A 23,230-nucleotide genomic window follows, 5' to 3' on the forward strand; every position below is an offset into this window, starting at 1 on the left:
GGGAGCATGCTTGCAGCAAAATGAGCCGCCCTTCCACAAAAAAATTCAATCATATGTATTTTGTATTGCTAGAATTTATTATTTTTTAAAACAATATAACTAGTTTTAAAATTATGAATGTAAATAAGACTGACATGGACATATAACTCTTGCGTATCAAGTGACTTGGACATACACGAGTCCTACCACTATTATCCCATATTTTGCTGGCTTACATCTGTCTGCCTCTTGTGTTAAGAACACATTGTTCCAGATGACCTAAAGCACACATCCTCATTCTAGTGGTCCTCCACTTCCACGAGTTGTCTGTGGCTACAGTTGAGCCTTTTAAGCTGCTAAAACTGAGAAAACAGGAAAGATAAAAGTCTGATGTGGCCCACAGTGCCACACCATCACTTGCACTTTCTTCTCATGCTTATGCCTCCAAAGATTGAGGACCCTTTTCCTGTTTTGTTTAAGTGCTTCCTTAGAGTTCACTAGAAGTTCACAGGCCACAAGTCTCAGAAAACCATTGTGCTTTCTGATTCTGCTTGCTCACATCAGGAGACACTGGCTTTTTTGCTGTCTGGGAAGGGCAGAAATTTTCATCTTTTCAGAAGCTTACTGCAATGTGTAGACTTACAAATGCAAAAAGAATAGATGCAGAAAAGCATTTCCAAAGGCTCATGCCAGCACTATTCCAAAGACAACTAACTGTAACATATTAAAGAAAAAAAAAACAAACCAATGCAATAGTATCTCCAGCATACAAGCATGTTGTAGGACAGACCTCATTTTTGCCTGCAATGCACTCACAAAGCGAACTCATGCTTCATCAGCAAGGTTTAGAATCTTTTTTTTGAAACAACCCCAATCCTAACCAAAAGGACCTTCCCCTGGACAGCCAAGAGTTCTTTAGAACATGCCACAGCTGTCCTGAAGTTAACTAAAGATGCTACCGGAAGATAATCGAGAGACACAGCTGGGAAAAGCCCTGCTACGAGTTAGATGCTGTTCCTTTTGTGCTTGCAAACCTTTCATACTTAGGAATCAGTGGTGCACTGCTTTGACTCATACTACTGTACTGGAGGCAGGAATAGTACCTGTCTTGCTTCACCAGGCATCCCCATCCTTGGCTTTTTCCCACTCAGAGTGCATTTCAAAACATTATCCAATCTTAGTACTCAATGACCAAAAGAGGCTTTTTTTCTTCTTGCTAAAATACCAATCTCATATCCAAAGATTAAACTCTGCATGTTCATCTCCTCCACGTTACCAACTTTCTCTATCCTGTAACATCCCAGTTCTACCTCCTACTACATGCAGCCCTTCTGAAGGAAGAGGAAGGTCATGTAGAGAAGAATTGGAAATTCAGGAGACAAGCAAGTTACAGAAAATAGGAGATAATCAGCTGTAGTGTAAAAAGGAAAACAAAACAAAACAAGCCAAGCTGGAATAATCAACTGAGCCCACAATTTGGTTATAGCTCTGAGCTTTTACTAAATGTTCAGGCTTGTTAAGTGAGATATATACTTCATTTAAGATCACAAAATTTCAGACATTTTAAATTGCCTAGATCTTGTAAGACACTTGCAGTTGCATGGATGGTAAATTCCATTAATACTTGTTTGTTGTACCACCATGCTATTAAACTTATTATCTCACATACTTGGTGCCTGTCAGTCTGTAAATAAAACCTAGGCAACGAGAACATCAGAATGTGAGGCGTTATATGCCATAGTGTCATGGAGCTGGCTGGACAGATAGCGATTCCCAATCATTTTTCTGACAGCTCAAGGGATGCTTCCCTAGATGGGATCACTGGAAATATTCCTAGTGGTTCTGTGTGTCTCTGAACAGGTGACTTCTATGCCTCATGTTAATATACCTCATATACAAAAGCAGCCTTTAGAGTTGAACATACAATTCCTATGCTGCCCTTTGGGATTTTCCCTTCTCTCAGAGCTTTCCAGGGGGGAAAAAAAGGGGAGAAAAAGGACTGTTAGTGGCTGAACCGATGAAGCCTGCTTGCCTTGTGCCTCAGTTTTCTGGTGCGACCTCTGAAGAAAGCTTTTTGCATGGATAGAAAGTTTGTAATAACCCGTGCCTATGAAGATTCCCACTGTTTGATAAGGAGTGAACTCACATTGCACCTTTTCCCTCCATCAGGACACAATTTCCATTACCTGACTGCCAACTGTCCCAACACACATAGGAGTTCAATGTCTTAAAGAGGTCTATCCTTCTATGTAATTTTTTTGAAATTGTGCAACAAATCCAGGTACATACCCACTCCCTCTTTTATTTATGTACTGATTTGGGAAAACAATCTAAACAAATCAGATGGGGGACAGATTAGAAGAATGCCCTTCTTTAACCCTCACCACTTTGTGTAGTGGTTATTTCTGCACCATTTGCACCAAGCTTATAAAGTGGGATTCTTGTTCAACATGGAGGCCTGACAGGAGAAAACAGAGAGGGAGAGCAACACCCTAAAACAGAGGAAAGCACTCATGCCACCATTTAGACAGAGGAGGTCTCAGGATGTGCCAAGGAGCTGTCATAAAAGTGTTTCAACCACTAGGCAAAGAGGCCTTGTGGCAGAAGGTACCAGACATGGTGCCAAGGCAGACAAGCTCTCCAAAGAACACAGCTGCTTTGTGTTGACATTCAATGTTCTACGTAAAGCCTGCTTTGTACTGTCTTTTGGTATTGTCAGATCAATAATGGGTTTGTATTGCTCGAAAGTTGTACTCCTGAAAAGAAATTCAGTTGGGCACAATTCTCCCTAATAGCATGGTAATTCCAATAATATAAATTCATAAATGCATATGCCTTTTATGTCATGGGGCTTATTTAAATTATCATTGTTCACTGGGTAACATAGCTTCCTGCACCACAATCCTGCCCTGCAACCCTGGATCCCTGATGAACAGGAAATTTTAGTACAGGCAGGCATCTTGTCTGTCGAAAAAGTCAAAATAACTTGAAAGTCTTTCCTGGCTCTGTTCCCCAACCTTCACTAAAATGCTCTCCCTTATTTTCACATACAAAGTGCAAAGCACAGCAACATTTCTAACGCACAGTAAATTTTCCTCAGAAACCTCCATCCTTGTTATCATACCTCCACCATTTCTTAAATCTCACAAACACATATGCTGGAGTCATTTTACAGCTACTTGGACTAAAGACTTCTCTCTAGAAAGTGGTTTCATAAGCCAGAGAAGTAGAAGTTAGCCCAGATGTCTTGCGGGTAAAATTGATAGTGGTTTCAGGTGAAATTTTGGCTACTCTGCAATAAAGCAAGAAGCTGCCAGAGGGATTGACCACAATTTGTAGGACCTCTTCTGAGGATGATGAGGCCTGGATCAGGGTGGGGGAGAATGAGATATAATAGGCATGTGGGTCTTGTTAAAGGATCTCACCTACTCAATTTTGAGAGAATTCAAAGCTGAATTCTTGTTTTGTTCTCCACTTGCTATCAATGACGATAGCCCCAAAGGACTGGTTTACCATCACCCCATTGTTCTCCACACAACTGGGAAATGAGAGCTTCCAGGTGTCATGGACTTTTCTACAGTGACAAAACTTTCATTTTGCTGGCTAACATTGGTACCTTGGGGGTCATGTTTGTGCAGATTTCCAGAGAAGTGGCATCTACACCTTAGATCTGCTGTTCTGCTGTCCTTTCTGATTACCCCAGGTTAGCATGGCTGTTCTCACCCACCAGGCCAGTGCTGGCTGACCATGTCTCTAAGTATTTTCACTGTGTGAAGCCACTCCAGAAAAATAGCAGGCTTCCTGATTTTACTTTCATCCTCCACCTCTACAGTGGTTATCAAGCTAAAGATTTTCCACTGCTTGGGAGGCTGTTTTGGAGAGCATTTATCAGTAGCACTCTGAAAATGTGCAACAACCTGAGAATTATACTGTCTGGCTAGTGAAAAAAAGGTAAGGGACAGAACAGATGAAAAAACTTGAAATTGTAACCTCTGCTTCAACACCCAAATTACGATAGATTTTAATTTGTATCACAATCCACTGCAAGAACATCATTAATGCACTGAATTTGCTGATGAAACACTTCACCTAGTGACAGTTACCCAGATCACTATAAACGTATTGCAAACAAGCTCTGCACTACGTAGAGGCATCATTTTGCAAGGGAGGTACTCTTAAGTCCTATTACACAAAGCAGTGTAGAAACATATATTCAGTGACACATTAATGGAGGCTTGATACTTTTTCATGTGGAGAAGGTGTTGGTTTGGATGCACTTAAACTTGTTACAGTCTCAAACCAGCGTATTTCTTTACCTTGTAAGTACCTTCATACTGTCATGATTATGTTTACATTCTGTTGGTGAAAGGCAAACAGAGCATACGTTTATGTGGAAAAGCAGCCATACTGCCTCTGTAAGAATGCCAACAGATGTGGCAGTAAGTGTGCTAAGATGGAGACATTTAAATATTAGCCTGGAACTTTATGACAGAGCATGATGTAAGCATTACTGCCTGAAATTTAATTTCATATAGGTATGATAAGAGCACCAGCTTACAAACTCTGCACAGTAAGGAACAAACATGTAATACCTTTTGTTTTAAAGATTTGCAAATACTGCTTAATGTGCTTTTGCTAAATGAAATGCAAATACTTACTAATACATTAATTACATTCTCCCTTTGAGAGTAACCATCAACTGCTGTTAATATCTCTGTTCAAATGCCTGAGTCATTCTGGGTCTCTGTGCTGATTTCTGGTACAGGCCTCTAGCACAGGCTTCAGAAAAAGTAGAATTCAGGTAAAGGGCTAGGTGAGTACTTAAAAGCTTCACAACTACCGTGAACCGGCTTTTATCTTCCATTAAAATCCATAACAACAGGAGCCCTCCACACAGAAGAGGATGAAGATTTACTTCCAGTTGATGAAATTTATATGAAAGGCCCCTCCAGATGCTGGACTTTTGGTTGAGCTGACAGCTCTCAGCACGCACTTGAATGAGTAAGAGGTGCTCTCCAGGTCTGACGCTAGGATTAACCATCAGGCACTTTTTTCATTCAGCCTACCTCTGACAGTGACTTTTCCATTGCCTCAGACAAGTGTGTTATTCATCCAGGTTTAGATTTTCTTTCTGTAGGGGCTATGAAGGAATACTGAAGAGACCAAAAAATGGGAGAATTTTAAGGTATACCTGCTGCATCAGGCAGGCAGCTCAACAGGCAACTGAAACATGCAGTTTATTACTAGAAGAGCATAAGCTATCAGTGTTGGCTAGACTAAATAAATACCGTCAATAAATGGTCTGTGTGACATTTTGAGGCACCAGTAGTCACTCTCAGGTGCCCAACACAATCCTTTCCATAATTTACATGCAAAACCTAAATTGTGGGGTTCAAGAATAAGCAAAAAATATGTAGAACAGTTCTGAAAATAAAACCACAGGTTATGGTTGAGAAACAAACCAGTGTGCAAAATGTTCAAGTAATAAAATGTTATGAAGTGGCTAAACACTAGGTGATTGAAGTATTCTAGATAATGAGAAATAATAAAGCTTTTAAGAACAGAATTAATTTAAGTGATAAAAAAAGGAAGATACTGATACTTCTGTAGGAAAGTGGGAGTTCTGTTTTTTTTATAAGGTATGCAAACATTTCTGTGACTAAGAACCTATCAACACTCACATTATATGGATGGATGTCTTACACATATGCCTCTTGCAGTACATTTTAGAAGTTGGTAACTATGTGCTAATTCCTAAGCTCTTATAGGACACAGGGAAGAGGTTCCTAAAAGAAGACATACACACACATACACAAATGCTTTTTTTTTTTTAATGAAAGCTTAGATTCAGCAAATCTCAAACAATATCCTCTCTACCACCTCCAAACTTCCATCTTGATCTATGTAAAAAAGCTGGAATCTTTTGAATGTGGGAAAAGGCCTAATCTGAACTATGTTCTTTCAGTGTTTGTTTAGTAAAAGAAAGTTATGCTTCAGGAAAGTCTAAATATAGATATTCCCTGCTTCACACAGTTCAGTCTAAGCAAGATAGGCACAGCCTGGGAACTAGGAATCCCAGAAGAGACAATAGCTAAATATCTTTAAAGTCATTCTATGGTATTACTGACTTGCTTCACAAAGGCACCACAGAAGGAAAGATAATTTGTGGAAATTTAAAAAAAAAAGCAAGAGTGTCATCACAACCTCCTCTCATGATGACAGAGCTGTCATTCCCTCAGGTGGTCAGATGTTTCTCTTAGAATATGTATATGGAAGGAAGAAGGAGGGACAGTGTGTGTCTCTAATGAGTGACCTTCAGAGAGGAATTTTTTTTTTTTTACTATTTTTTTTTCTGTTGATGGTTGAAAAGTAACTCTTTTAGGCCAGCTGACTGAAGCCAGCATTTTCAGCCTGCAGACCCCTGGTTATGAATCTGTTTCTCTTTTTAACATGGGTGACTTTTCAGTTAACTTGTTTACATGAACAAACATGTTGGCAGCAGCAAACTTGGCATGGAAATTCAATCACTGTTCCTTTCTGGCAGTATGAACAGACTTTAGCTGAAAGCATGGAAAAGCAGATTTCTCAGAAGTTTAATGGCAGCTTTGGAAGTGATTTTTTGTTATGTATTATTTGTGGAGATTTAGTTAAAATCAATAAACTGTAATGAATAATGCTTTTGCTGAAATGCAGTTTGTAACTGAAAAATGCTTTGACCAAAGTTCTGCAGGATAGCTCTTTCCTTCTAGATCAGTGCAATGCTGGATCACATTGCTGGAGCTGTGATATCAATACCTGCATTGCTTCTGCATAAATTGTATTTCTCCTCTGTTTAAATAAATGGCTCAAAGAGAAATATTCAGTCCCCAATCATCTTTGCTGGTATTCTTTTAGTATTTTTTGTCAGTTCTTGCTAAACTTCAAAACCACTTTGTAATTGGCTGAAAACAGAAGGTAAAAGCAAAGATTTTATCTCTCTCCTGCCAGCAGGAAATATTTTGACTGCAGACAATATAGACATGAAGCTTATATTCAGCAGTAACTAATGAACAAGGAGCATCACTGTAATGAAGTCTAAAAGTTCAGTCCAAAATACCAAGGCTCTTCTTCATAAAAGACTCAGTTCTTTAGATACACTCTGACAAAGGGTAATAGTGTGTAATTCTACCTTTGGCAGATATTTACTGTGGATGTTTGGAAGAATGAAATAGCTATTCCATTTGTAAATATCAAAAAGTTTGTTGGAACGATGGTAAATATTTCTAGAACCAAGAACAAAGTATGGCTGCTATTCAGAGAACCTGGATAACATGATTGCCTGAAGCTTAACTCAGATGTGGCTGCTGCTGAGAAACAAAGGCTAGAGCAGAATTTCAGGAACAGAGAATTAAAGATCAAGGTAATTTAAGGTCCCAACATTTCAATGTATAAGAAGCAAGTCAAAGGAGGAAAAGATCACCATGGATTACACACAGCTCACTGAATACCTCTGCTTCATGTGGTCAATGTAGCCAAAACAAGTAAACATAATATTTCAATTCAAATGAGAAGAAATAAAATATAAAAATGCCAATATATAGAAAAGCATCTTACATGCTCCCAAAATACTGAATGTGCTACCCCCCATAAGAAAACAGATGTTTCCAACAGAGAAATTAAAAGAAAGACAACAGTAAAGGCGAAATAACCACCCAAGAAAAAAAGGGAATCAGAAGACTGCAACCTTACTTTCATAAGAAACGAAAGTTATAAAATACAAAATAAGGATTCATAAAATATGAAATAAAGCACATGAAATTGAAGCTGAGGGAAACTAATGTTTCTGACTCAACAAATTATAAGAAACTGATCAAAACAAGTTATTACACCACAATAGGATACTATGAAATTTACTGCAACTACATGTAAGAAACAAAACTGCTACAAGCTGCAAAAACACTGGGCATTCATTCACTCACTGATAAAATATCACATAAGCACTATAAACATTGCTCTAACTAAAAAAAACTAAAGGCATTCTCTTTTCTCAGTATGCCTCCTCAGTTTTTCAGGTGCGTTACTTAAGATTCACTGAAAAACCTTTCCCTTCTGTATTTCTTTATAAACACAGTACTAACTCCTCTTGTAACACATAGGAGAGAGAGCTTGCCCATCTGGAGCTGAGGGCAGATGCCACATGAGGCTTGGATTTCCACATGTGTTTTCTTTCTCCAATCAAAGCAGTCATTCTTCAGTTTGCTCTTCTGTGCCCTACCTCCTGAGTACAAGAGATGGGAGCCTATCAGGGTCTGAAGAAAGTCTTCCTTTCTATCAGTTGTCCTCCTCAAGCCAGCAAGTGAGCATTTTCAAGGAGCTATGTGCTTCATCCCTCACTCCTCAGAAGCTTAGCCTTACCCTAAAACTAGTCTAGCCCTCTTGGCTTAATGTTAGGTATGCTCTTCATAGGACCAGCACATGGGCTCATGCCCTGTTCTCCTCCTTTATGCCAGTTTTCTCCTTGGAATCTCAACACATACCGACTCAGTAGGGATCCCAGATCTCTAGCCAAGAGTTTGGCTTAGAGTTCAGGTTAAGAAGGAAATAATCCAGGAACATGGTGCTCTTGATGAATCAAAAATCAGTCCCCTACAAACTGGAAGGCAGATGCCTTCTTGAGAGAAATGCTTCTGTAATTAGATTCTCACTTCTTGGTTACTTGTCAATAATGAGAACCTACCTACAACTATGTTAAATCTTTATCCACCTGAAGAATACATAGTGCATTCTGTCCTTCAGCTTCTGCCTTCCATTTGGAAGCCCAACTAATTTTGGTTTGGTAATTATCTCAGGTCTTCTGCCTTTGCTTTTCTATTTTGGCCAAAATCTAAGCCTAGTGAAGACCTTCATTTAATACTAAGTTATGAAAACTTGTTTGATGCAAAGATTACAACTAACCCTTCTGTTTCCTGTTGTCAGCCCTCATTTGTCCTATGTACTTTGTCAGGACCCTGAGTGCACTAATAGGCCTTAGCAGCCCCACCTGCCCCCCACCCATCAGTTCAGGAGCCCCATTTAAGCTGAGCCCTGGGCCTTCAGTCCATACCTGAGCTATGCTGTAGGAGTGTGTGTTTCCAGCTCAGCCATGACTGTATCCAGCCATGTTCATCTGGATCTGGACTTAAAGACTGACCTCCTAGCTTGACCTCAGTCTTCTTGTATCAGTATGGACCTGCCAGGCAATCACTAAGTTATGTCTGACCCCAGTTATCCTCACTGGACCTGACCCTAACCTGTGGGCTGCCTTCCCAGCTTGACCTTAGACCTGCCTCATTGCTTACCTGATGATCTGGACTCTTAGCTGAATCTGGTGTGCCCTGCTTGCTTTGCTCAGGTACTGTGGGACTGGGTTCTAGTAGTGAGGCTCTCTCCTATCAGCTGTGTTACCATGCCTGGGCTCCTGCCCTTTATGGAGCAGCCAGCCCTCACTGCTCCTGATGGTTTTCCATATTACCTTCAAAATAAACCCAGTATTTCTATACTTAGTTGCACAATCCCAACAATAGCTCACATGTGAAAACTAAGTGAAACACTTTTTTTTTTTTTAACACTACAAAATCCCATGATTAATTCTCTAATTCTAGGCCTGAACATTAAACATTAATTCCTTTTGATTCAACAGGCCTCTATTTTCTCCTCCTGTTTGCAACCTGAATATTACCCTTTTGAGTCTCACCAGGTTTATGTCCCCATTTCAATATGGAGAGTGAGTTGTTCCCCCTAATTTTTACTAGACCTGATGATTGGAATTTAGCTTGAAACCCCTCTAAAGCTGAGAACAGTCGCTTCCTGTTCCACTAATTTCAGTATTATTTCCCCCCCCTTAAAGGCTGCTGCTAAAAAAACCCAAATAAACCCTCAGCTTAACTATTTGCTGTGTCCCTTCCTATACTATGCCAAAGGTTAAGCACAGCACTTAATTTATGCAAATTGAGATCTAGCCCAAAGATACTACAAATCACTCTGGTGTTATGCCTTAGCTTTCAAAGGCAGCTTGTGTTTGCTACAACTCACAAATTTTTTACATCTTTCTCTTCATAACCATAATTTCAGGCCTATGGTTAACACAGAAGAAAAGACCCATAAACCAAGCATGTTAAATCCTAAACCATCCTCCCTTTCCAATTCCAACCCTTCCGAGGACAGACTTGTTAAGTAGGAATAAGCTCCACATTTCACACCTTTTTCTTCAGAATCTTAAGTGCAACTGTGGGCCTTACACTTGGCACATGTATCCACTGCCAAGCCATATATTCACACAGTCACATATTAATTCTGACTGAAACCCTTCTCTTTGCAATCTAGGTTGGTATTTTAAAGGAAATAAGTTCTATGTGGTAGCAATTCTATTTCCCATCATTACCTCTAACCCCAACATAAGAAAATGCAATAAAGCCCTACTTGAGTAGAAGGTTTGTCAGCTATACAGGAGCTATATTCACACCTAGATCAACTGGGACCTCACCACCTGTAAGAAGGGAAGAATGGCATTTAGTCGAGAGCAGTGTCCCAGGGATAATTAGCTGTATGTAGTTATTCATACCTACATCTTTCATCAGAACTACAGTAACAGTTTATTTAAACTTCATGAAAAGTGATAAAATCCTCATTCAACTGAAGTTAAGTGCAAAACTTGGGAACAGGGAGTCGAGCTTTCACCTGGCCAGCGAAAGGTTGGCTTTGCCTGTGGTGTTGAGCACCATCTAGTGTCCTCACAGTGGCCAAGGAGATACATTTCTTTGAGCCTTTCGTTGAATGAGCATCAAAGAAAAAAAAAAAAAAGCAGCATGGCTTAAGGTGAAGTTGCTCTGTGCCAGGGAACTTATTTCTGACTTTTGTGGACTCTCAACAGTGTCGTTTTTCTCCAATGGCACCTGCAGCACCGTGCATTTAGTTATCAGTTGTCCTGAATATAATCCAAAATCTAGTTTCTAACATTTTTCATTGAAACACCAAATGTAGCAGGATAAGCAATCATAAATTCAATTTTGCGGGAGCTTTTATATACTGCCTCACAAGCACCCACTACATCCCGCAAGAAAAATGGCAGAAAATCCTACGTGTATGTATTTACACCCAAACAAAAAATGTCTTTAGTATCTTTCATTTCTTATTTGACATCTCTTTTTAAATTGTCTTTTAGCCTTCTTTTTAACTGTAGCTGGATGTGTGTGAATTGTGGCCACCACTGCTTCTCTGTAACTTTAGAGGACAGAATTCAGTGCTGACTGCCAACTAGTCAGCGATTCCCAACACTAATGGAGAATAATAGTCAAGGTTTTGACAAATCAAATGGATTTGAAATCCATTTCACTTATAGTTGATTCAATTTGTGAAGCAGTTAAGAAAGAAGTTAAAACAGCTCCCAGCAGCAGTATGAGAAAACAGTAGTTTTCTCATTACTCTGGGATACAACAAATTAGTAGTAAGTTTTCATTTTACATATAATGCTATGCAGTTACTGAATTATTATAACTAGCTCAGGAAGTATGCGCTAAACAGTTACTGAATTCAGGCAAGTGTTGGAACACCTCCTGCACAAGCAAACCGTCCAAACGACATTGTGGTGCACACCAGTTAACTGCACATGTGACTAAATCAGATTTTTTTTGTCAATTTAGATGATCTTTCAGCGTCATTGAAGGCTTTTTCCCAGTACCAGATTTCATAATTTAATTCAATAGAAATATGCCAGTAATACATATTTATGTATAAACATATACTGTTTTTTAAGTACATATATGTCAGTTGTTAGAGACTGTTCCACAACCTGATAGTCTCCACTGGTATTTCCCTCAATGCATCGCACCTGGGTAACACAGCCAACTGTCAAAACGCAACAATTTGAGTTTCTGCTCTCCTCCAGTGCCTGCGCAATTAAAACAAACACGCTGGAACGGGCAGTGCGGGAAATGCTGAGCGCTGTGCCAGGCCACTGGGGCACGGGCCTGTTCAGCCCAGCATGCTCGAGGCCGGCGCTCCGCGCGCGCTGCTGTGGGGCTGCCCAAACCTGGCCTCTCCTCCACCACCACATGAAGCAGCACTAGCGCTGAAAAGACGGCGGCTCGGGGCCGGCGGCCACAGCCACGCCGGCGGTAACCGAAGAGTGAATATGGGAGACGAGCAGCGATGCGGGGCCGCCGCCATGGGCGTCGGCCGCCATTTTGGGCGAGGCCAACCACACCACAGAGAGGCGCGGGCTCGAGCCAAGATGGCCGCCGGCCAACCCGCCCGGCCCCGCCCCGCCCCGCCTCGACTCGGCTCGGATGCAGACGGGCACGCACCGGAAGTGGTTCTCCCCATGCCGGAAGTGCCGCGGTTCCGGAGCGGTGGCCGGGCGGCGATGGCAGCGGGCCGGCAGCGGTGCGGCGGGCCGGCGGGCCCCTTCGCCTCCCGGCGCGGCGGCGCGGGCTGAGGGGAGCGGGCCGCCTGCTGTCGCCCTCCCGCTCCCTCCTTCTCCGTTGGAGGAAGGTAAGGGGCTGCCGGCGTCGGTGAAGGAGCCGTTGCGGCGGAGCGCTTCTCGCCCGGAGCGCGGGTCCAGCGCTCGCGGAGGGGCTGAGGGCTGCCGGCCTCGCTGGCGGCCGGTTTGCGCGGCCTGTTGCGGGAGGAGAGCCCCGGAGCGCCCGCGGCGTGGGGGCGAGCGACTCCGATATCCGTCGCGGGTGTCTTCGAAACCTGCGAGTACCATTAGTGTCTCGAAACGGAAAATAAGAATGAGAAAACTCTAAGCGTCATTTTTGCCTCTTTCGGTGTAGCCCAGAGCTAAGGCTCCTCTTCTGGCTACTGCTGCTTAGCAAGGGCAGGAGGAAAAAACAACTAATGTTTACCTTCTTTGGTCTACTGCGATTTTAATAGTGTTTGTGCTCTCAAGATGTGCATTCCTTTTGAAGATTTATTTTCTCTGACGGCGACTACCTGTTAGTCATCTCCGAAATGCCTAACTACTGGAAAAAATGGACAGTGACTTAGCCATTGGGTAAAGATGGACTCAGGAATTTAAGTTTTTACCCAGTGAATTAACAGCCTCTTACACAAATTTTTCAGTTATCCTACTAAAAGTATTAACTCGGTGCGTTAAAGGGAAACCTGCTGTTAAGTTATATAGAAGGATAAGGTAAAAAACAAATAGCTGTCACAGACGTAAGTAATGGCACTCTCAGGTATTTACTGTCACCGTATGTTTGACTCTTTTAGCCACCATAAATGCAGCAGTGTGAGAGCCAGAACAACTTCTCCAGGGCTACCCTGATCAAATTCTGTCAGGTCAGGATTGAGGATATCCTTCAGATATGGAAAACGAGGAAGTCTTTCAAGACTGATAACCAGACAGATTAGTCTGGCCTCAGGAAGGAGGATTTAGAAAGGTGTAGTGATTTTTTTTTTTTTTAATCAATTATGATAAACTCTCTCATACTTCCATTAATAATTATTGTTCTGTATGCATAAGTCTTAATTAAATAAGCATTTCTGCCTAGTATTTTTAAAGCCTGATATATTTTCTTAAAACAGTACTGCATAAATTGATTTTACTCCTCTCTTTAAAAAGGTAGGAAAGGTAAAAACCCTAACAGTCTGAAAAAGTGTATTTGTCAGTACTCTAACCAGCTGCAGTGAAGTGGTGGTTCTCCCTGCCCTGCCCAAGGGCTATTTTGAGGGAAGGTGGTGATGACTTCTTGGTATGAGTGGCAGTACTTCACCTAGAGTGTTTGTGACTGGTTTGAAGAGTGTTTCAATTCACCTAGTCCCAGCCAGCCAGCCAGAGATCTTAAAGCAGCTAAAATCAAGCCCGGCAGTGGCTGTGGTGCTTTTACTAATTTGTGCTTCTTATGAAAAGTGCCAGTTGATTAGTGTCCGGTTTGTTCTGCACCGAGTCAGTTAGTAGTACAGATGTTTAGCTCCCTTACTCTAGAAGGCATATGCAACTGTTCACATAGGCAGAGCAGAAATAAAGTTAGGTGCAAGTAACATGCTTATAGTATCTTCGTGTGTGCACATGGGTACAAATACATATGTTTAGTATATATCTTCTAATGTTCAAATTGAAAACATCCTTTTATACGGTTCATAAATGGGCACTCAGCCAGAGCTTAGTAAAACTGGATGTTGTTACACTGCAAAGAAGCAGTGATGCTCCTCTTACTGGCTGGCTAGCAGCGTGTTTGTTTTGCAGACATCAAAGAACTTTACAAACTTTCTGTATTTATAGAAAGTCTTCTATTATCCCCACCCTGTGGCTAGAGAATCTGAGGGCAGATGGGGTAAGTATCTTACCCAATTCATGACTTCTATTTTGTTCACTCAGCAGTTGACTTTAGCCAGGTATAACTTGATAGCTAGCAGGCCCTAAACTAGCCAGAGCCATTGATGGAGTATTGTATGTAATTACCATTAGCCTGTTGCTGGCATAGTAGTACGATTTTCTCTGCTGTAGAGAGCACTCAGGTCTTCAGAAATGGATGTGTGTGCTGCTTTACTAATGTGTAATGAAAACTTATAAAAAGTTAACTCATGAAAACCAAGCTTCATCTGTGTCCCCTCTTTCTCCAAGCTGTACTGAATGTATATGTCGCCTTTTGTTCCAGGTGCAGAGCATGGAGAATGATGAACTTCCGCCAGAGGATGGGATGGATTGGTGTGGGGTTGTACTTGTTAGCAAGTGCTGCAGCTTTTTATTACGTCTTTGAAATCAATGAGACTTACAACAAACTAGCACTGGAGCACATTCAGCAACACCCCAAGGAACCACAGGAAGGAACCACATGGACGCACTCCTTAAAAGTACGACTGCTGTCCTTGCCTTTTTGGCTGTGGACTATAATATTTTTAATACCATATTTACAGATGTTCTTGTTCCTCTATTCCTGTACAAGAGCTGACCCCAAAACTGTTGGGTATTGCATCATTCCTATCTGCTTGGCTGTTATTTGCAATCGTCATCAAACATTTGTGAAGGCCTCAAATCAGATCAGTAGATTACAACTGATTGACACTTAGCTCAATTTCTACTTTCCGTAGCTGTTTTGAAGCAATTGCATATGCCTGATCTAATCACAAGACTGAAGTTCTGAGTGAAGGCTGGAAAAAGCCTTTTCTTTCAAACTGTTAAGCAATGAAAAGAGTGACTGTTTTCTATTTAAAAAAAAAAAAAAAAAGTAACTACAAAGGTTTTTAAATATGGGTCTATCAGAATGGCCAGAGTGGGAGAGCCCTACGTGACACTTGATGGAAGTATTCCTCATTTTGCCTTAATGATGCAAAATTGCAACACTCCATCTGAAACGTCCTGTGGGGAAATAAGTTTCTGGTCCATGACTTTACTCCTCTGTGCAAAAAAAGTGATTTCCTATGCTTTCCCTTGGAGTAAAATCAATGAAAAGATACTTCTTCTGTGGTAAATGTAAAAGGAAAAAAAAAAATCAGAACATGATTATAAAAGTTGCACTTAACACAATTCTTTGCTTTTTTTTTTTAAGTAATTGGTATCTACATCAGTGCTGGTTTTTAATGAATTTTTAAAAAATAAGTTTAGATACAAATACAGGAAGCAAAGAATAAAGTTTCTGCGAACCTTTAAAGGGAAAAAGGTACTTTTTTTTTCTGTGGTAGCATACTTTTTTTTCAGTGACCACAACAGTACCATGTTGTAGTAGGTAGGCAGTGAGGAGTGGCATAGACCTGGAGGTTGGTGCTTTAAATTCTTTTCCTACAATGTCAGAAGCAGCTTATGCTGGTGTTGGCCCATACTTTGCACAAAACTTCATTTGTGTTTCCTTCTCCTATCTATAGAAATCTCCTTTGATAAAATTACAAGTGACTGGAATTTACTACCATTCTAATTTCACTCTGGACATGATGCAAAACTGTGTTCTGGGAGCACTGATGCATTAGGGAAAACTGAATTTGGGAAAGTTAACTGGTATTAGGTTGGGGGGATGCTACAAACAGGTTGTAAGACAAATAACCTTGTTTCTTCCAGAAATTTGAAGAAGTAGGATACCTTCTTCTCATTCTTGCAATGAATGCAAATATCTTCAGTCATACTGAAATTCCACTGAGATTTCTTACCATAGTTTAAACCTCTGTTTTTCAGTGCTATTTTGGCATAGCATTTAATTCTAACTACTGGATTGTGTATTTTGAATAATATCAAATCTTTTCTTTCTTCTTGTCCTTCTTTGTTTCTTCTTAGAATAACTAAGTTTTTGAGGCAGCCATGATGGAAGAAGTAACCTTCCAAATGTGAAAACAGTGCAAAATACACTCTTCAAAAGCAGTAGGCCCAAAACAATTATGAACTAAACTCCTCGATTATAATGGCAATTGTATGTGATTGTCAGTACCTAATCGTCACAAATGCAAATCCATTTCTGACTACTTTAAGGAATCCGGAGAATATCAGCTTTCTCTTACTTTGGAAAGAGAACACTATTTTCAGCGTTGCTATGTTTAAGCATGGCAGTTAGAACACCTTAAACTTTCTGTTTGCATTTGGAGATATTTTGAGACACTGGTTTCAAGTGCCAGCATGGGTGCAAGGACCTGAAAACAATGTAGCCTTTACAAAAGGTTTTAAGTTCTAAGTGCAATATAAAAAGGAGGAAGCTGCCATCTTAATATGCTGGAGTAAGAATAAACTCTGACTTGTGGTGTCTTTGGGAGTCAGAGCTTTTAAGTTGTGTTGTTTCCTAACTTTAAAAATCACCATCCTATTTATCTATAAAATAAAAACTTTTCAATGTTTATAAATAGAAGTCTGTTAATGCACCTACATATCAATGGCTTTTTTTTGTGTGTGTGTGTGTATGTTGCTAGATAGCAATGCTGGCAGTCAGCTGCTGTAGCTTACTCTCCTGTGCTTCTTCCCTCAGTGCATATGTTTGGCTGATCTTTTTTCTTGTCCTTTTATGCTTTGTGCCCTAATTACTTGTCTGTGGCCTGAAGTTTTGGGGCTGGCTGGGTGAAACAATCCCTTTGTCATTTCTCTACCGTTGTGTAATGGGGATACCTCTGGCTGGACTATGTTTTAAACTTGATGCTCTAGTTTTTAAACTGAGCAGTTATGTTGTGTCTCAATGAAGTTATTTGAAGAACCATCACATAAGAGGAAGCATCAAAAATAGAAAATGATAGGGAGAACTGCCTAAGTTTCTGTTGTGCAAGCATGTGGCCTTTAGCAAATTCATCAGTGTGCCTGATGTGATGAGCCAAGCTGTCTGGATGTGGAGCACATGCTGGGTGCAGCAGTGACTTACAGAACAGAGGTTTGTGTTTGTAGACTTTTCCATAGAAGCCTGGTTTTGGATTAAAGCTGTCGACAAGCACGAGCTTTACAACTAACTACAGAAAGACACACAATCTAATTCAAGCAAATGCTGTGTCTGTAAGGATTTGAGCTTGAGGTGGAAAGAAGCAATGGAGACAATTAGTATGAACTATTAACAGTGCATAGGAATACTAGACAATAGGAGTAGGAGTAGAGGAAAGCTAGCCCCACTGGTGCTTCCAGCATTTTTGGCACCAGTGGAACATCAACGGGTGAAGTCTGACCCACAGAGTAAGTAAAGGGAAGACTATAAAAATTAGTGATTAAATTGTTTTTTACTGTAGTCTTTCAAAAGTAGTGAAATAACTTTAAGCTTGATTATCCTGAAGATTTGTAGATAGTGTCAAGGCTAATTCTCAGTCACAGAAGATAACTGCCTGTAACACAAATTGATGTAAACTACAAGCTTTTGGGATAATCAAGCTCAAAGAAGTTTTACAGCCTCTTTAAAGACTACAGTACTTCTCAATTAGTTCTTGATTGTAAATGACAGATAATAGTGCAAATCTGTTTCTACAGCAATGGCATTAATAAAAGATGCGAGACTAACTTATACTAGAACTTGTTCATACAAATCTATTTAGTTCTTTTCACTGAGTGGGCAGAAAGGATGAATTGCTACAACTTCCACTTAGGTGTGGGAGAGCTATTTTTTACTCTTACTCTTTTAACTTAAAATGAGTTAGCTCAGACCTGATCTTGATGAGCTTCCTAAAGCAGAAGCTGTAATAATAGAGGCAGTAATGAAGTCCTTGGAAGACTGCTAACTTCTACCAGCTTAGCAATCATTTAGAGCTTTAATTTTCTGCCAAGAAAGTAAGTAGCTGTAACACAGGGTTGATTAATATTCATCTCTGTGCCACCTACCTTGGATTTCTTTTTATTGTGTTTGTGCCACAAGATAAAGCTTTGTTGGACTGCTTGAGCATCAGTCTTGGGCAGTTTCCTTAGCTGCTTGACCTTCACCTGACAATCCCTTCCGATCTCAGGAAAACGTCTTCCGCATTTTCTTAAGTGCTGCTGAGCCTGTTCTTCAGGGCCTCCCATGGTAGTGCAGGTCCAATGAAGAGCATAACTTCAGGCTGCAGTCCTTCAAGCTTGGACAGAAGTATGTTGCAATAAAATGTGTTCCTTATGACATGTTTCTTCCAGCAGTGAAGTAGAACTGCAAGCTTGATTTCTTTTTTAATTAAAAACATGAGGATTGACTTATTCTTAAAACAAAACTTTACAGTTTGTGCAGGATACCTATTAACTCCCCTTATTTTGTCTTGCCTGGTCCATTGTCTTCTTAAAAGGATGCCCTCTAGTTTGTTATTCTATTAGTTTCTAAAATATGCTGCTTTTCATGTGCCAGTCTTGGATAAGAACGCCCTTTTCTACGTATGAACTAATGCATGAAAGCAGTTTAATAACTTTATCAGATAGTTAATTTGTAAGAACCGACTCAGCTCTCCTTAAAGCTAGCCCTATGGTACAGGTTTCTTCTGGAAAGAAAGAACATGCTACAGCCAGAAGAAGGTACTTCTGCTCAACTCTCAGTCCTCCAAGCCCATGACTAGCCCAGTAAATTTTGGCTAGTTGGCTGTGCACAAAACCATGCTCCGCTGTTTACACTGCTGGGAGTTAACCTAGTTACCATATATTAAGCCCTGTGATGCATTATTATGTCCTAACTGCCAGATTACTGTGTATTTTAGAATCTGGTATCTGCAGTAGCTTGTGTATAAATTAACTTTTAAGCTAGAATGAGTAGGAATTATGCAAGGGCTGCAATGGGTGAATCGCATTCAAACCCTTTTAATGAAGATGATGAGAGTGAATCTCCTACAAACTAGGAAAGGTCTTGCACTTTTAGACAATGCCCTGATTATTGGGCATAATGTGATTGCCCCCTTTGCCTCAGAACCATCTATGTGAGTGCTGAATAAATATCATGCTTGTGATTTTAAACTTTTTTTTTAAAACACAGAACACTGCAACCTGTTAAATGCCCTTGTGAATTTAGCCTCAGAAGTCGTTCATACCAGCAAATTCAGTATTTCAGAGCAGTAACAATAGAGTATGTCATATAATCCCAGTCTACATGAAGGAGACTTGCTTTGACATTTTTGCCGTTCTGTTTTGCAGCTAGTTAAAGTAGTTGGTTCTCATCTAAATACTACCAAGAATTTAATTTTAGTATTACTTCAGCTCTTAATTCAATAGAAACATAGCAGCATTCTCCCCCATTATCGGTAAGGAATCCATCTAGCCCCCTCTGGCTAGTAAAACTAAGTTCTGTTAGTAAGACATACAGACTATACTAACAGCATAGATGTGGTGAACTAGGCTTGTTCTGTGCCAGCCTGAAGTTTGGTTAAGGTACAAAAGCACTAGCATATCTCCGAGATGAAGATTATGCCATCTTTCTTCCATCAAGGCTTATCTATTCTACCTAAAATGCAGGGGCCACAGTTGACTGACTTACAGCATGCATAAAGCTTCATCCTCTAGGACAGCTTTGTAAAAGTAATTGCAGACATTTGCTATATTCTCCACACATATAAACCTTAAGTTTTTCTGTCTTCAGAAAATTTTGGAGCCTCTCCCACAGCCATGGAAATACCTGTGTGCTTCACTGACTTGGCTGCTTGGAAAAAGGGCACCACAACCAGTGAGCAACACCAGTTGGTTCTCTCTGTTGTCCCCTTTACCTTTTCCTAGTTGTTTGGCTAGAAGGACAGTACAGAAAGTGGGAGACTGCAGTCCTTCTGGGGGAGAAAGAGGCTCCCCAAAAGGGGTTCAGAACACAGCTGTAGGGTAGGTCCTAAACCAGATATGGAGCGGGGAAAGGGAAAAAACCAAACCCATCACACTAAAGCTTTCTCTGCCTAGTTACCTTGCAGCAACTCTCAGAAAAATGAAGTTCTCTGTTGAGTTAGGCCACTTGCATCACAAGCAAAAAACTTACAGTTCAGAATTACATAAGGCCCCATGAAGCTCCAGTCCCCTTTTCATTGTTTAAAAGTTTTTGTGGCCATAATAAGGACTAGAAATGATTCTTTACAGGCAAAAACTTGAGTGGTGGTTGTTCTTGACCCAATGCTAATTGGTATCTTCTGGAGCTCAGGTGCAGCATGTTACTGCGTCCAAGCTGACAGAAAAAGGAAGTACCCCATTGCTGGAGTATTACCTGAATTTACTGCCACACTAGCAAGTTAGGGTTTGTTGATTTAGACCATAGGTTTTCAGCCCGTCATGTGCCAGTGGACTACTTACACAAAGTTTATATATAAAGGCCGCAAATTCATGCCTGATGTTAAATGTTGCTTTTCAGCCATCCCACAGTTCACACCATTGTTGGGAGTGTTTAGGACTACAGTTGGGAGGGGGGAGAAAAAAAAAAGGAAAACACTGCTCTCAGAGGTAGCTCTACAAGCTTCCAAAGCTGCAGAACAGAGCTCATAAAAGGCATCATCACTTTAGCACAGGTCACATGAAGGAGCCCTTCTGATACACTTATCAGGCTAGGGTTTTTATACTGGTGCCTTTGCCATTTTGATAAGCCACTTCCTGCAATGCCACTTCCTTCAATAAATTATCTATCATCTGCCCTAAAACACTTTAAGCATTTTATCACTTTGAGATTTTGCAGCCTGACAAGAGATCAGAATGAATTTGTGTAGTTTTCTCTCACCCTAGGTCCTCAGCAACTAAAGCTCCCTAGTCTTCAGTTGGTCTTTTCTCCTCAGTTATTTCTGTCATATCTGCTAACAGAGTAATGGGTGTGTGAATTTCTTAGAATAAGAGTACATCAAGATGTCCAAAATATGTTTACTGGATCTCTTTTCCAACTCCCCTGCCCCCCATTTCAAATGAATGCCGACAATTTTGTGCTCATAAAAATTCATCATTTATTCCGATACTTTGTCCTCCACACACAAGTCTCAAGGTCTGCTCAGTTTCCGTAATACATAAGCAAACTATGCCAGCAAAACACATCAAAATGGAGGGGGGAAAAAAAAAAAAGCATTTCGCACTATTAAATCAGTCAGTTAATTTCTGCTAGAGAAGACTCTCAGGCTCCACAGTAAGCTCTATGGATTGGCTATCAAGAATGTTTTATCCCTGTTCACAGAAGCATGCGCCAAACAAAAACTGGGAATTAAAGTAACATACAGGAAGCATTGACAACCTTGCAAGAAGCATCTGTTACCTTAATGACAATCCACATACTGCGTTATCGTCAAAAGAAAGGGCAAGCTACCTTAGTGGAGGGATTGGGTGGGTTATGCCGATTTATACAGCCAAGAACTGTTATATATCATGTACTCATAGGTGTTACTTCAACATTTGTACTTTCTCCCCCTCTAAAACAAACTACAGTAACCAGTGTAGAACCCTACTGCATTTCCCCTAATTTCTGCCCAAAGGTTTGTTTTTAGAAAGCATCTCCAAAAATCACTCTGTTCTTCTCTTATTTTTAGGTAGTGCTGAGAGTTCTGCATAGGCAGAATATTAAGCTGTGATGCTCACTTTATTTGACTTTGCTACCAAATGAGCCTAAAAATCAACCTGGATAAAACTCAGTGATGGAAGAAAGTATATAAAGACTGAGTGCTGCATGGAAAAAAAAAGATAAAAAAACCCAACTAAAAACCATTTGGGGAAAACAGGCTTAGGACAGACAGCAGTTTTTGAACTGTGGAGTATTAATTACCAAAGTCACACTGACTTGTCACTTTCCAGGCTGTCACAAAACCAGGATTTTTTGAAACCAAGATTCCCAACCCTTTCAACCTACTTTGACCTTTTCCAGGAAAATACTTGATTGATAGGTGATCAAAATAAACCTTTTAGATGACAGGCAAAAATAACCTTCCATTGTAGGACTGTACAGGACTCCTGTAGGACTGTTCAGGAATGAACACGGTCTTACAGGTGTTTTTTAAATTGGACTACTACGGTGGTCTTGAATCGCTTTTTCTCCATACAAATAAAAGTTGCCTTGTACCGTTTTAAGATCATATCTGACAAAGTAACTCTTTCCACATTTTATTACTTTACTTTAAAAGTTTAAAGTCACGTGGATAAATACTATGACTTGGAAAAAGTCATTAAAAACGTTGCAGTCGGAAGACTTGTGAGAACAGTTTCATATTTAGCAACTAGTTTACTAAAAATTCCTCTCGGTGTCACGTCGGTACCCTGTAAGCAACACGCTGCTAACACCAAGGCGCGTCCTTTCCCTGAGGCTTCCGCGTTCCAATGGCGTGGGGACCGACGCTCCACTTTTCCAAGAGGAGCAGAAGAGCAGCGGGCCCCCGCCCGCCCGGGGCACGTACGGCCGCTGCAGCTGCAGGGCCCCTTTCTAGGCCCCAACGCAGTCCCCAGGGCCCTCAGCGGGGCTGCTCGACTTTCGTCCGCTTCGGAGGGGGGTCGTCGGCACTCGCTTTCGTGTCGACGTTGTTTTCGCCTTCATCCTCCTCCTCCTCCTCGTCCTCATCATCCTCCTCGTCCTCGACATCGCCTGCCAGGGTTCAAGCGGGGCGCGGATAAGCGGCGCCCCGGGGGTGAGGGGAGGGGACGGGGCCCCCCCGCCGGCCGTCCCCCCGCTACTCACCGCGCGGCCCGCCGCCGCCCGCCGCCTCTCTCTCCTCCTGCACCAGCGGCGCCAGCAGCTCCGCCACCCGCTCCTGCAGCTCGGCCAGGCCCCGCCGCAGCCCGCGCAGCTGGCCGCCCTCGCCCTCCTCCACCGGGCACGGCACCCGCACCGACCGCGTCTGCCCGTCGCGGTCCCTCAGCTCCGCCACCAGCTCCATCACGCCGCCGCCCAACCCCCCCCCCCCCCCCCGGAAGCGCGCGCAGCCCAGCACGCCGCGCCCCGCGGTCACGTGCCCTCCGCCCGCG

General features: G+C 41.4%; 2 protein-coding genes across 2 annotated transcripts; one reads left to right on the top strand and one right to left on the bottom strand.

Moving 5' to 3' along the window:
• Window positions 1-12,319: 12,319 nt before the first annotated feature.
• LYSET (lysosomal enzyme trafficking factor) lies at window positions 12,320-21,329 on the top strand. The gene is made up of 2 exons (XM_052783030.1): window positions 12,320-12,486; window positions 14,598-21,329. Exon 2 carries the CDS (start codon window positions 14,614-14,616, stop codon window positions 15,007-15,009), a length of 396 nt encoding a protein of 131 aa, XP_052638990.1. The 5' UTR covers window positions 12,320-12,486; window positions 14,598-14,613; the 3' UTR covers window positions 15,010-21,329.
• Window positions 21,210-23,183, bottom strand: GON7 (GON7 subunit of KEOPS complex). Its single transcript, XM_052783031.1, has 2 exons — window positions 22,944-23,183; window positions 21,210-22,850 (listed from the first exon to the last, which is right to left on the bottom strand). Exons 1-2 carry the CDS (start codon window positions 23,140-23,142, stop codon window positions 22,720-22,722), a joined length of 330 nt encoding a protein of 109 aa, XP_052638991.1. The 5' UTR covers window positions 23,143-23,183; the 3' UTR covers window positions 21,210-22,719.
• Between the last annotated feature and the right edge of the window lie 47 nt (window positions 23,184-23,230).

This window comes from Harpia harpyja, chromosome 3, assembly GCF_026419915.1.
Source record: "Harpia harpyja isolate bHarHar1 chromosome 3, bHarHar1 primary haplotype, whole genome shotgun sequence".
Lineage (NCBI taxonomy): Eukaryota > Metazoa > Chordata > Aves > Accipitriformes > Accipitridae > Harpia > Harpia harpyja.